Below are 14,574 nucleotides of genomic sequence, written 5' to 3'. Positions count from 1 at the left end.
GCAGACGACGATATGGTGAATCTGATGGTGATGAAAAACGGCCGAAATCTTGTCCTATGGGATTTCCAGCTACTCAGCTGTCTGATTTATGACTGCGGGCACCAATTGGGGAGTTTCCAAGCTCTTTTCCTCCCCTGATAAACTCTGTTTCGAGCGCGATGGGGACAAGTCCAGCAGGCTATCCGTGGGGTGAGAGAGCTCGCTCAATCGGTGGCCACGTTGAATAGAGTTGACATGAAACGCTTCCGGGCGCTGATGAGTGACACGTCCAACATGATGATGAATCGATTAAAACAAGAAACGAAAAGAAACGAAACAGTGACGGCTGGAGAGAGGGTGAGAGAGAAGAGAAAACTCTGTTACGAGGGAAACAGTTTTTTTTCCAACCAAGAAATACGGCCGAGAACCGGGGGGGGGCGAACGATCTACTTAAAAAGAGGGTGTTGGGCAGAAGGCTTTTTAAAAAAAAAAGGTAAAAGCCGGTGACTACTACGGACTTGGGCAACGTTTACGACTTAATACGGTCCTTGCTGGCTTGCTACTACTACTGCTTTTGCTACTTTGTCTCCCTGCCAAAGAGCTAAGGTGTAAGAGTATGTGGTGCTACTTTCTCTAGCTCCGAGTCTTAGAGAGGGCCGCTATACTGTTTTGGAAACCGGATTGGTCGGGGTGAGTTTTTGTTTTTTTGGGGCCTTTGGGATAAAGTGAATCCTGATTTGCGTTGTTCCGGCGTCAGATTTGTCGATCTACGATCTGCCTGCCCTCCTCTGTTTGATACGGGGTGGGGGGGAAGAGAGAGGGGAGCGTTTACAGGTAAGGCGAGATAGGTAAGGCAGCTACTAAGGCAGGCAAGCTTGTGTGGATCAGGACATTTGTTTTCTCATTTTCATATACTATCTGCCTAGTACGCCTGCACTCGTGACGTTGCGGGGCTGCAGTAGTTAGTGTACAGCTTGCGGAAAAACAAAGAGAAAACGAAGAAGGACTGGGACTTTGAGCTACAGTACGTGTTTTTGTTGAAAGGGCGGTTTCGAATCGCTTACAGCGGGTGGCTAAGAGGTGTCCATGCTAGTACGGTATGTTTAGGTTTGGGGGCCAGGGGGACGCTACTTTTTTCCTTGCTGCAGCAGCGGCTTTTGATCTTGTGATAGGACGGAAAGGCAGCAATGATAAAGCGCGTTTCTGTTTTAGCCGGGATTCTCTTCTTTGTAAGTCTCCACCAGCTCATAGGTACCAAGAGAGAACGAGGCAAGCAGAGAAAATGCGGAGCAAGACAGATAAAACATCTGGAGTATCTCGTGCTTAAAGGGCTGTTTTTTTTGTTAGGCGCTAAAGACGAAGTTGCAGGTTGAAGTTTAAGAACACGCCAGATTCGCTATGCGACTTCTCATATTTCTCTTTTTTGGCGAGCGAGGATTAAATCCCGTTGGGTTTTTTCTCGTTTACGCGCTGCACCGTCGATTGGACGCCGAAAGGTGGTTCCACCGAATTAGGCAATTTTCGAGATGTGGGTCTGGCTTGTGATTCCCAGTATCCTGGGCCGTGGAGGCAGATGCAGCATGTATGTATGTACAGTAATTAACAGTAGAGGGATGTGGGATGTTTTTGTTTTTTAAAGGGTGGAGAAGGGGGAAATGCTTTGGCGCTGCTCTCTGTTTTTGAGGACAGCTCTTTTGCTGTAGCTTATTCGGTGGATAAGGACGAATGGTGATTATGCCTCCCATTGGTGTCAACCACTAGTCGTACGCGTCTCCTCCACGGGCGTTGCAGCTTTTTTTTGCCTCTCTTCTCTGATCCTATGGTTTTTTCGCTGCGCCTGAAATTGCTGGAGCCCCCAGCACAAAAAAAAGGCGGCGGAAAACTTGTTAGCAAAAGCCGGACTTACGACTAGAGTAGCGCGCAGGCACCGCCCTATTAGATTAGCTCTTTGCTTGTGCAAATGAAAACATTGCCAGAGATTTCGTCGCTCTAGTCTGAGGCAATTTGTTCTCCGCGCCAGCTAATCGGATTATCTGGAACCGCGTCCATGGACCAGTGCGCGCGGATTGAGTTCAGGTTTAGTCTCCAGTTGCCGGGTAGCATAGTTTCATGTTTCCCAGTTATTTGTTGTCGGGGCGGGTTTCCACTTGGGAAGCGCGGAATATAGCCCAATCGCGACTGCTGGAGGACGATTTGTTGTTTTTCTTCCTTCTTCCAATGCGGCTCTAAATGTGTATTTTAAGCCAACCACCTTCTTTTGTTGTTTACATCCATCTCACCTCATCTGGCATAGAGAGCAACGGTATAAATAGCATCAAGTACAGTATGTACTAGGCGGGGTGTGCTCAGGATAAGATTGACGCCTGGCTGTCAGCAACACACAGCTTCAACAAAGGGCGCACGATCCGCGAATCAGAGGCTCCGCACGTTCTTAATAATCAGGGCAAGGTTTGATGGCTTGGGCGCAGAACCCCATCACGTTTTGTGGCGCAGACCTGACGTTTACCTTACTTTTGTTCCGTTTGTTGAGGGGGAGGCAGTTTAAGGAAAAAAGAGCGAGGAGAAAAACATACGCCCCTTTATTTTTATGAAATGGAGGGAGGGAAAAATTGCTCAGTTTGAGAGTCCTTTTGGAAATACTCGTAACAGTGGCTCCTGGTCTCTCCCCCCGGTACTTGGCGCTCAGGTAGGACGAATATTGAATGTCGGAGCTTGTTGAATACGGAGGCCGGCGATGCGACCCTGAAGGTTTTCCTGCAATCGGCACCGTGCTACCGGTCGTAGTGGCGAGAAGACATGTAAATCAAGTGACTGAGCCACGCGTCGACGTCAAAAGGGCTTGAGAAATACGAACATGATCGTCACGACATACGAGTACGACGATGTTCTGTCAACTGTCCCTTTTGAAGGGAGTCCAAGAAGGATACCAAGAAGGATATACGGCACAGGCCGCGCACTCTCTGGGGTTTTCAAAGCCTCTATCCGACTAGCCGTCTTGTCGCTGTGCCGGCGCGAAAGCACTTATGGGGTGCTTGTGCATACTTGTACTCCGTGTATGGAATATATGTTTTTATAAATAATATTGGCAATGGCAGTGCAGTGCTGGGAGGGGACAGCCCACGTGTTGAGGCTGTGATACGATGCCTTTGCGCTCGAGTGGTGAGCTTGCAACAGCAACCCCGGCGCTTCGTCTTCTCGAAGGGCATGGATCCTGGCGAGCGGCGCTGGTGGTAGTGAGTACCGAGCAATACTACCTTCGGTTAGTAGTTGCACGCTTGGATCTCAACTCAATCAGAACAAAAGAGTTCGCAAGGAAGATGAAAAATAACCAGCCAGATTGGCGCAGGCCGTGGGTATTAATCTCCTTTTCTTTCTAGAATTTCCACGGACTAAGTGCCAGCATCAGCCCCCTTTGATCTGAGCATCAGTGCGCGTACAAGCCCCGGCAGGGTCTGGCACGTATTTCATTAGGGCCTCGTATGTTCAAGATGCAAATCTGCGCACCATGTTGTGTGAGGGCCGGGGGCTGACGTTGGGAGGTGCAGCAGGCGGAGAATGAGGGAGATCCTGATTTTAAGGCCCGACCAGGGAATCTCCTGACCAGGCGGGGTGCATTTTTGGCGTAAGTACACGGCTGGTCATGGGTACATGTACATGCCATGTTCCAACAGGTACGGGGCTGCTTCAGCTGGACCCTGATTGCGCCTGAGGAGCTGCCAGAAGGAACGTGGCACAGCTCTGGAAGCAGGTACTGGCTGGACGAGGCCCTGCACGGGGGCACCTGAGGTTACATGTACATGCTGCCAGGCCCCTGGGACGGTTTTACCTTGGGATTGCGAACAATGCACGTCCGTATTGTCTTGCACCTACCGGACCTGTACGAGCGGATGAACTGTCTGTCTGGTAGGTACGACATACGGAATACGGATGCCGAGCGCGAGCCCAGCATGCATTGATCTAGGGCAGATATTATTACTACCAACCAAGTAATCCATTCAATGTCAGCTCAGCAATTTCGTAGTGCTGGACGGCGTAATATACCTCCATCCAACCTCCATACTGTAAGGACTTCGGGAGGTAACCAGTCCAGCGTACCAACAGCTACATGTATGTACTTGGATATTTCAGCAACATAGAAAATACTGTACCTGTTCTGGTCCTCATGGCGTCATTTGCACTGCGGGCGTGTGAATCCGTCAAATGCTTATTTTTGTGCCAGCCATGGAACAAGCCACCACCTCGCCCTTCAAGCTTCGCCTTGTACCTCCTACCGCTCTGGTACACCGACAACATGCATCATAGAGATGGATTGATGGAGCGGGAGTACGGAGTAGATACAGTCATGTACTGTGCTGCAGTTACAGACTTACAGTACGGCAGGAACGCGGCAGAGGCCACGGGCTGCTGCTCATTTGCTGCTCAGCTGCCTAGTCCACGCCTAGTCACCTAGTGCAACCACGACTTTTTTTTTCTCTCCGAATCATGGCGCACAAATGTGAGCATCATGGCCCATTAACGCACCCCTGAGCAGGACCGTGTGTCCCACCAGGCGGACCCTATTTGACATCCATGGATCAAAAATAGCGACGCAGGGAGTGGGCCGTCTCCGAGATGTGCGCGCTGGGGTTCCTGACAATGGGGCAAATTCAGGTGCTGCAGCCCTCTGGCTTGTGGCCCTACTAACTACTAACTGAGCCCATCAGCTGCAGGTGCTGATGACGGGCAAACAGCCGCTCATGATATACCCCGAATCGTCGTCGTCTCAGCGGAGGCCCCATCGTGCCAAATCAACACGGCGTCTGTTCTGCTCTCTGCTCTCTACTCGGCCTGGTATATATATCTACTCGTACCAACGGCACCGGCTGGGCTGTCGTCGTCGTCCTCCCCCCCAAGCACGCACGTCAATACGAAGACAAGGGCCAGTCACTAGTAAGCGATGAGACACGATTCCACAGGAACTGCTCCCTGTCCCTGCTGAGGCACCCAAAAAAAGGTCTCCCCTTTGCCGAGAGAAAAAAAAAAACGTCATCGGGTCTCCACCAAGTAGCCTCAAGCCCCGTCGCTCACCTCGATCCAGACACCACGAGAGTCAGTAATCGTCGTCGACAGAAAACGCCGTTCCGCACGCCTCTCCGGACTTTGTTTGCTCTGCGCCCCCGGGAGCAGTCGACTTTCTTTCCGCCGTCTTTACCGAGAGAATCTCACTAGGGACCTCCTCTTTGGCCGTTCGGGACTGATCCTATCCACACAGGGGGCGTGAGCTTTCCGAGATCCAATCCTCCTCCTGTACGTACTGTGCTGTTGTGGACTGCCCTGCCGCAGCTCAGCATTCTGCCACGCTCAGCTTTGCTCGACAAATCGAAATCCACTTGACCGATCCACTTGACGTTGTTCGCTCGATATATACAAGAGCCCCCCCTCTGCTGATTCTGGTACGTACGTAGCAAGCTGCTTGCTGCGGACGGACAGGTCATATCAGCCCAATATGACTTCCAGTAAGTCCCTTCGAGCCACTCTTCTACCCTCTCTTTCCTTCCGATCCCATTCGCAAAATGGCCCCGAATTGAAACCGAAATCCGATTCCGACTCGTCTGTTCGAAAGGCCCTTCGCGACAATGGCCAGCCCCCGGCCGACGGGCCGCAAAAGATCTTGGAGCCCATCGTCGAGGGGAGCTCCGATCCGGAACCGCCTTCAACCAGACCACGGGCCAAATCGAAGGCTAAACCTTGGAGCACTCGAATCTCATCCTTGATTCCGTCGCTTACAATCCAAACCACAGACCCCCGTCCCATGTCTATTCAGAGGAAGCCCATCACCGGCATGGCGCCTCCATCACAACCACCGCCACCACCACCACCAGCAGCGCCCCCTGTTGCTTCGCTCGATCCTCCTGCTGATTCCATCCATTATTCTCCTGCTGATTCTTTCGACGCTCCTCCTGCGCCTTTCGATCCTCCTCCTCCACCCCCCTCGGGGCCTCCACCACCACCTCCTCCGCAGCCGCCATTGTACTCGGTGGCCGAGTCAACAAGCTCCTCTAGTTTGACTGGCGATAGTCCAACTCTTTTTGAATCAGACCACCAGCACTCTGATACATCGTCTTTTCCACCTCCGCAACATAGTCCTCCGACACCTCCAAAGACTGAGGTCTATTATCCTGCTTCAGAAACACCGGCCGTTGCATCTCAGATTTCGCTTCTCGTAATGCCGCAGTCTGACGTTATTAGTCCGTTGGATGAAGCCGACGTCACTCCGCAGATCATGGACCCCACGCCACCTTCGCCCTCTGTTTATTCCGCGACAAACACAAATACCCCCGTCGTTGACCGCGATATACCGGTCCCAGCACTCCCTATTATTGATTTTGACTCCGAAATTGACGCTCAACTCCGCGTCAACCCCGTCATCATGGACCCTACTCCACCGTCGCCCAGGCCGGAGAGGTCATCTTTCGGAGTCATTGACGAAAATGTTGGATTGAGCCGCAATTCGGCCAAGAACAGCGAGGACTCCTTTAGACAGGACCTGCCGCCGAATGGGAATGGAAATGTTGAAATCAATGTGAGCAGGCAACGGAGCATCTCCTTTTCAGAGCGGAAAGACTCTCTCCCTCCTATGCAAGGTCTGAGGACTCGACAGACGGCACCTCTGCCTGAACCCAGGGGACGAAGCGTCTCTGCACGAGTCAACTCGACACTCATAGATGGGTCAAGACTTTCTACGTCCACAAACTTACGGCCCGTGTCTGGCGTCAGCCAGAGCCCGACGAGGAGAAAGCTGCGGCGAAGTTGGATGCCTGGTAGATCCCGCTCCAACTCCATGGACGCCAACCATGGCCATAATTTGGCTGCCTGGGTCATATCTGAAGATAACAAAACGGAATACAACCCAACTTTCCTGAAAACTGGAGAAAAGGTATAAATCACATCTTACCCGCCCGCCTAGCATTGACTGACGAGCGCTAACACGGCGACCAACAGGTTCCTGAGCTGTGGAATGAGAACGGTGAAGTTCTTGTCTATTTGTACCCGAAATCTACCGGGCGCGGACCGTCCTTCAAAGTTCCAGAGTTTACCGTGAGCTCTTCCTTTGTTTTCAATGAACTCATTCGAACAGAGCTGGAGTCTCCCACAGCCGCTAGAGCCCGAGCCAGAAACTCCATAGGAAGAGATAGTCTCAGCACTGATGATGCTTCGCGAGTCTCATCTCCAACGATTCCGATGGATAGCTACTCGGACTACTTGCACCTCTATCTGCCCCCTCCACCATCAAACGCCTCATCAAGTTCGTTGACAGTGCCCGCCGCGGATAACTCAAAGACAGAATTGGAACGTTTGATTGCAATTCGAAACCTATTCGCCTTCCTCACAGGCCAACCCCTCGTGGGAACTCCGGAACGGCCAAGGACCTTTCATGCATTCCTCCAGATTTCAGATCTCTTGCAGGAGTTTGCTTTCTCAGGCGCTGATGGCTATACTTTTGGCAATGCCGTCGACCTGAGTTTCGGCTTCTACTCGGAGTCACTAGGTCTTGGAGACTGTCGTCATAGCCGAGAGCAGACAATTGAGGCCCTTATTCTGGGTGAACGCATGCGGTCTGTTGAGCTCTATAACGAGGCATTTGCACATGCAGCAGGAAAATATTCAGCCATCATGGACCTCCGCCTGCCTTTGTTCCAACAAGTTTCCCCCATCACCCGCCAACGGCTCGAAAGAGCTCATTTGGATCTTGTGAACCGCCAACACAGCGTGAATGAACAACTTGAGCAGTTTGAATTTCCGTCTCTCTTTGCAGGCATCGCAAATTCGTCATCTATACCTGAACTTAAGCAGGTTCGCTTTAAGATTTGGCGGAACTCCTTTAGTCGGATGAGGCAGTTTGTCTTGAATTACTACAAGACTGCATTTGGTAGCTGGCCCCCTAAAGCCAGCAGCAAGAAGAATCCGTTTGCAGAGAGCGGCCTGAACCGAATAGTGCTGAAAACTTTGTATTCGGACCATTGTGCCCTCTATGATTTGCTCGTGGATCGGAACAGCCTAACGTCAAGAGTTATTGATGAGGTGCCGACAGTCTCCAATGAAGCCGACGAGATGATGACATCGGCTCTTCGCAACATTGAATCTGAATTTGATCGTTCCAGGCCTCCAGTGCTACCTCCTATTCCTTTTGATCTCCCTCTGATCCCATCAATGGTGGCGATTCTTGAGACCTACAACACTCTTTCCCCCAAAGAGCAAGCAAAGTTCGACAAGAAAGTGAAGGAGCCTGAAATGCTTCTGGTATTGAACAACGCCTACAACTACGACACTGCTAGCCTCCGACTTCCATTCCTTGATGCTTTTAAGGAATTTGAGGCTCGAGAGTCCAAGGGAAAGACCGCCCAAGATCTCGCCGACCAGCGCATTGGCTATTTCCTCTTCCTCTATGTTGTTCTTCAGTCGCTTCCCACGTTGGTCGTGGATGCTCCCGACCTCAAGTATGCCGAGGGAGTAGAGTATTTCCTGTGCCAGCCGCCAATCGGCAACCCCCCTTGGGTTGATGACAAGCAGGTCCGAAAAATGTGGTATGAGGTTGCTGGAGGAGGCGGCTATGTCGAACTATCTGCGGATGCCGTCATGTTTAGCGTGGAAGCGATATATCACCGAAGTCACTGTTGGCTGGCTGCAAAGATTTGGGAGGAAATGGGCAATTCGGCCACACCGCCGTTGGAGGAGCCAGCATTGGAACCTCTCGAGCCCCCTCGCCCGATCTTCCAGGAAAGCGAAGGCGCCCTTGGCAACGGAACGGGCCCCCTCTCTGGCCAAAGCACCCCATCGCCGCCTCCTGGATCGCCGCAGCTACGCCCTCGACCGCGAAATCTCTCGCCGGGCGGTCGCCGCACTAACAACGCCTACCGCTCTAGCATCATTATGGGTCTGGAACCAGTACCTCTGGAGCCGCCCAATGTCTTCGGTGCTCACCAGCGAAGCAGCTCCCTTGGCCCACGGCCTCCCAGCAGCCGCATTTCTAACCGGAGCTCGTCTGTTGGCAATCTTGTGGGTTTGAACACCCCTCGAGTTTCGAGACCGCCCTCTCCCGCTCGAGTTGCCGCAACAGCTGGAACCACTTTTGATGATATCTTGGGAGAATCACAAAAGAAGAAACCTGCTACCAAGAAGAAGGGCAGATTCTTCTAGTGTCTACGAACTTCTCTCTTTTCTCTCCTTTCTCCTCCTCATTCACTCCTTTCCCCTTTGCTTTTCTCTTGTCTCTCCTTTCTTCTTTATTACATCCTTTTCTCTTCCGTTCTCTTCCTTCCTCTTTTTAACAAACGACTGAGGCATCTTCTGCGACAAATCTTGTTTGCTCTATTTTATTTATTCTCTTTACTTTCATCACACACTTTTGCATAATAAAAAGTTTATTCAATTGTTGAGGCTGGGAATTTCGGCGCATTCTGGTGGTTTCTTCTTCTCTTTTTTCTTTTCTTTTTAAACGGATCCACATACACATTTAGAGCTGGATTTTTCTTTTTTTCTTTTTCTTTTTTAATTTGGCACATCGCCCGTTGGCACGACGCCACGAAAACAGTCAGGACAAGTGACCGAAAACAAAAGGGGTGACTTAGAGGTCCTAACCAGAACGATTTTGTTAGAAGGGGAAACAGCGCAAGGCAAGGCGCGCAAGCAAGCAAGCAAAGCAAGCATGCAAGAATTAGCAAGCGAGCGACAAACAGGCATGAATCATGACAAAGTTTTCTAGACATAATTGCATAGTAATTGTTTTAAATAAACTACTGCTGTCTATTACCGCATAATATAAATATCGGCATTTTGTTGTGTACTGCACTCACATCATACACATGGCGGTACATATATTGGTCTAGTATTTACGGTTTAATGGTCATAACGCCTCCCACTCTGTGGACCTAACCCACAGCTAGCATCTCAGTCATCCCAATGGCTACCTTCCTGAAGCTCAACTTCAGAAGGGACCACAGTAGTCTAGGGAGGAGGTGGTTCTTGACGAAATGCCACTGTGCTTCCATACTCTCAAATTTTCCGAATATATCATCCATGTAGCTCTCCAGGGGCGTGACACTTCCCTCTGCCATGGGAGCTAACAGCGAGGGTTCCGCTCTGGGCTCTGGGATAGGTCCAAGGGCCACCCGCATGGCTTCGGTCATGGAGAATGCTGCTGACTGAGTTCCCTGGGGCATTCTGGTGGCCTGCAATTGGGGGAATCCTGGCACGCTGAGGCCAGTAGGTACTAGGTACTATGGCTACGTTTCTCAAGTATCTGCTACTATGGCTACGTTTCTCAAGTATCTGCTACTATAGCTACATTCTTCTAGTATGTACAACACGGGATACTGGATAGCAAAATAGGAGTGCTGAATAGGCATTCCCATTATAGAGCAGATGTAGATAGAACACACAATGGTTGATATCCTTGACGAGAAATGTCTCCATTGTGATTTACATGGTTCAATCTGAGGAGCGTAAAAACTATTAAATCCTATTTGCTGTCGTGATATCGTGACTTATCTCTCGCTCCCCTTTCCTTTCTTTTCGTCTTTCTCGTAGTTTAACCCAATTGACCTCCTGCCATTAATCAAAAGAAAGCTTCTTGTTCAAAGAAGAAGATAACAGTAATAGAAATAAATAAACCAATCACGCTGCTTCGATCCGTCGCCATCTTCCTCTCTCGGTGTGCCACCACTTCTCCTTCTCCTTCTTGTCAGCTACCTCGCCCTCTTTCTGGTTCCAGCGCCCTGTGCATCCTTCTCTGCCGCCGGAGAGTGCCTCTCCGCCATCGCCCACGAGATCAATCACGTCGACGAGGCCGCCCTGCTCGTCTGTGGCTCCATCGTCGGGTAGTAGGTGATATGATATCTTGCTGCCTAGGGTGCCGACGAAACCGACGACCCCAATCGTCTGGTTGACCAGTCCGTCGTCGTCGGTGATGTTGAAGGTGAAGCGCGGGGTGTCGTGTGCGGCCTCGAGGCGGGCTTGTGCGGCAAGACGAGCCTTTTGGAGGTCGGTGCCTGGCGAGGCGGGCGAGTAGATGGTTGACGGGAGAGACATTGTCGTTGCGGATTTGTGGATAGGGGAGATTGGCGACGAGGGCGCGCTGAAGGACCCGGAGGTCGGGATGCCGCCGATGCCGTGCTGGCGGAAGAAGCGGTCGTTGGGGAGGCAGATTTGCTCGACGGGGCGGCAGAGGGCCTGGAAGCGGCCCTCGGGGTCGTTGGGGGTTCGGAGCGTGGTGAGAGAAGGGAAACCCCCGGCTTCGATGCTGCGGGCGAGGATGTCGTCTGCGGTGTTTGTGGTGGCGGGATGGCTGGTGATGTCCCAGTGGAGCTTGACGATGGTGGATGAGGCGAGGTAGGGCATCATCCAGAGCGCAAAGGAGTCGGTCTCGGGCATCACTGGGGGGAAGGATTGTGCGAGAGAGAAGGATTTGAGCGCCGGGAGGTAGGAGAAGATACGGGCGAGGGCTGGGAGGGACGTGAGAGGTGTGTTTCGGAGCTCGAGATGCTGCAGATGCGACGTGTTGCTACGGGTGGCGAAAGCGGTAAGGCCGTTGGATGTGATGCCGACGATGCGGGACAGAATCAGGGACTTGAGTGGCGGTAGAGAGAGGAGGTTATTATCGTTGAAAGCGTTGGGAGGGAGATTGCAGAGATGGAGGTGTTGGAGCTTAGGGAGGAACGTCAATGTTCTCGATAGGAGTCTATGAGGAGCCAGCGTGGCGCCTGGTTGGCAGAGTATCGACAGCTTGGTCAAAGAGGACCAGTTTCGATGGCTGCCCAGGAATGCGTCTCCTTGATATGGCTCCAGCATAGAAGGTCCGCTTTGCACTCGTTGTTTAGATGGAGAGTCCGTACGCTGCCCCTGTGGCGTAGGTGCAGGTTCTACAATCCAAGTCATGTCTTTCAGCGCCCTCCTTGTCGACAGCGCGTGGAATATCTTCTTGAACGAGTGATCGTAGTTTGGCGTTGGGCCCGACAGCCTCTCCAGCTTCGGACAAGCCATGATCAACGTGGCTACTCGGTCTTCATATTGCTCCAGCCACTGCATGCCCTTCGAGGCGGACCAATTCAACGGCGGTTCTGGATGTGGGACTTTTAACGAGCGTACCAACGCAGCGATGTCTGGGTTGGAGCGTAGGGTGCGTCGTAGCATGGCCATACGATTGCCTTGGTTTTGCTTAAACTTCTTCTTGTGCGCAGCTGAGTCTGAGCCTACTAATTGGATGTCTCCGTATCTGTATATCCCCAACGGTTAGACGTGTAACAAGGTAGGGATAGAAGGAGCTGTAATATGGGAGGGGGCCACTTACAAGGCCGCGCGGGCGTGCTTATACCATCTCTTGCTGCAAAGAGCCGCGCTGCACAGATCGCGCATCATGCATGTCGCACAGCTGTCACTGTTCTTGTCCAAGTGCAGGCCCCTCAATGCCTGGAGGACCAAGTCGAGGACCTCGCCAGGCAAGAGACTGAAGACCTCACCGGGCTGTCTGTCAGGCCTGAACGCCGTTCGAATTGGGGACGACAGGTAGACGCTTTCGCGCACCCAGCTGCTCGTCTCCAACGTCTTCAAGTTCATCCTGTTCCCTGTCGACGCTGCCCGTCTCCTCGGACCCGCGATGCCTTCATGAGCAATAGCTGTGGGAGATGTCGGCGGCGTGTAGTTGCTGTTACCGCCGCTGCTGCCGACACCACCACCGCCGCTACTGGGGTTTCCAGATGTGCCTGCCAGCTTCTTGGGTCGCTTCAATGTCGTGTGGAAGTTTTCCAGAGATCTATCCTGGAACCTTGATGATGCGTTTTGGGGACCTGGATATGCTGGATGCTGCACCGACGATTGACTCGCCGCCCTTGTCGTTCGACCCATGCGTGACACGTGCTCATTGCTCTTTGCATCTGCGCTGCCGTCCGAAGTCTCATCAATAGAATAAAGATCCGCCGCGGTGAAGGCCGGTGGGAGAGGGAAGGCCTTAATGGTGGCCGTCGAAGTCATGATGCCGGGTCTCGCTGTAGTTTAGCACATAAAGATCTAGCATGCAGTTCATCATGCAAGAAAAAAAAAAAAGCGTACAGAAGGGTAGCAGCAGCAACACGTGGAGAAAGTAATTAAAGAACCCCGTGATATTCAGCCTGAATGTTGGTTCTGGGGTTCTTTGCCTCTTTCAACCTCTCTCTGTTTCTCACTCTTTCTCTCTCTCTCACTCTGGGCTTGTCGAACTGCCAAATGTAAGGACGATCAGCTGAACGATCAGCGTCCCCTTCAAGGGTTTTGGAGGAGCAGCAGGCTAGTAGTAGCGAAGCCTGGGGCAAAAGGGGCGGAGAAGCACATCTTTTTGATTGATTCTCCCGGGGTGGTCACCCATGACGGATGCCCAGGCCGGGCTCTCTCTCACTTTCACCTGTTACCACGAAGAGGCAAGCTTCCTTTTTTTCTCTCTTTTTACTTTCGACTACCCTGACGGCCAGGAAGCCAGGCGTCCAGCTCCACGAATCACTGCCCTAAGTGCCCTTGCCATCCCTAGTTTAGAGACTTTTGATGCAGGTACATGTGCTCGCGCTGCAGACTGAGGGTCGACTGCCGAGCCAGGTACAGGCACCGATCCAGGGGTAAATTTGTGGGATTTAATCAAAAAGCCACCCCATCCCAATGCTGAGCTGCTTCTTGGCCCGCTATTCGTATTTATAATTTGCCCTTTTCACCCGAGACATGGGGTGGAGCGGCCGATAATTCGTGTTTGCCCGGATCGGGAAATGTCCAATACTGGCACTAGCGAGCAAATCCTTGACAGGGCAGTTTTTGGGATGATTCGACCGGCCTTCGTTTCCAAGACAAGAAACCGATGGGACGCGAGATTCATTTGATGCCAATTCCAGCGGTCGTATCGACGGCTGTGAGTACGAGACGAGTAAATCATCCCACCCGAATGTCTCGCGAATACTAGCTGTTCGTTTCTTCATTTGCAAATCCGGTGGAGCCCAATCACACAAAATCTCTCTCTCTCTCTCTCTCTCTTCACTCCCAGGCAGACCCTTCTCTGTTAGGCTCGGGGCTGAAGGTCTAGACTCGCCATTCTCAGCCGCCGCCGTGTTTGGATTCTGAATAGCTGGCCAACAGAGGCCCGTGCCCTGAACCAGCTTGAGAGCAATCCGTCGATGCAGATTCAGCCGCATGGCGTCTATGTGCGGCTGTCACTGGTTCCCAGCCGGGAGGCGCACTAAACACGTGGGCTATGGCACGCGGCGCTGTTCTTCGAGATTCTTATTCGACGCGAGGCGCATTCCAGTGCAGTGGTTTTGTCTTAGTCTGGACAGTGTGCCTGGCTGACATGAGTAACAAGCAGGACCATGTTCTAGCTGCATGGCGGAATCACTTTCAGCTTGGAGTAAGGCGTTTTTAGATGAAATGCTTATGTCTCACTGTCGTCTGCGATCTCCTAATAGCCCACAAAAGGATTCATTTGCTGACCAGAGCGCCCGTCATCCTTGCATAGTGAAGCAGGAATGCGAGGGTTGAAACAACGATTTAAGCATACTTGCACTCCCTTCTGCAAAGGTATCTCCCGATGAAAGGGTGAGAGAAACA

The 14,574-nt window shown here is 52.0% G+C and overlaps 3 protein-coding genes across 3 annotated transcripts; 1 reads left to right on the top strand and 2 right to left on the bottom strand.

Moving 5' to 3' along the window:
* Positions 1–5,464: 5,464 nt before the first annotated feature.
* M431DRAFT_87699 (hypothetical protein) lies at positions 5,465–9,156 on the top strand (the record flags this gene model as incomplete). Its single annotated transcript, XM_024923826.1, has 2 exons — positions 5,465–6,895; positions 6,961–9,156. The coding sequence occupies 2 exons, from the start codon at positions 5,465–5,467 to the stop codon at positions 9,154–9,156; spliced, it is 3,627 nt and encodes a 1,208-aa protein (XP_024773814.1).
* Positions 9,157–10,632: 1,476 nt separating this feature from the next.
* Positions 10,633–12,984, bottom strand: M431DRAFT_482956 (hypothetical protein; the record flags this gene model as incomplete). The annotated part of the gene is made up of 2 exons (XM_024916084.1): positions 10,633–12,229; positions 12,305–12,984. 2 exons carry the CDS (start codon positions 12,982–12,984, stop codon positions 10,633–10,635), a joined length of 2,277 nt encoding a protein of 758 aa, XP_024773813.1.
* Positions 12,985–13,610: 626 nt separating this feature from the next.
* M431DRAFT_451012 (hypothetical protein) lies at positions 13,611–14,293 on the bottom strand. Its single transcript, XM_024915266.1, has one exon. The coding sequence runs from the start codon at positions 14,160–14,162 to the stop codon at positions 13,662–13,664; it is 501 nt and encodes a 166-aa protein (XP_024773812.1). The 5' UTR covers positions 14,163–14,293; the 3' UTR covers positions 13,611–13,661.
* Between the last annotated feature and the right edge of the window lie 281 nt (positions 14,294–14,574).

This window comes from Trichoderma harzianum (genome assembly GCF_003025095.1).
Source record: "Trichoderma harzianum CBS 226.95 unplaced genomic scaffold M431scaffold_7, whole genome shotgun sequence".
Classification (NCBI taxonomy): domain Eukaryota; kingdom Fungi; phylum Ascomycota; class Sordariomycetes; order Hypocreales; family Hypocreaceae; genus Trichoderma; species Trichoderma harzianum.
Note: the sequence above shows the minus strand (reverse complement) of the source record. Positions and strands in the feature narration are given on the sequence as shown.

Excerpts from the sequence above, each read along its gene's own strand:
- M431DRAFT_451012 (XM_024915266.1), bottom strand. The coding sequence starts at position 14,162 with ATGCGGCTGAATCTGCATCGACGGATTGCTCTCAAGCTGGTTCAGGGC.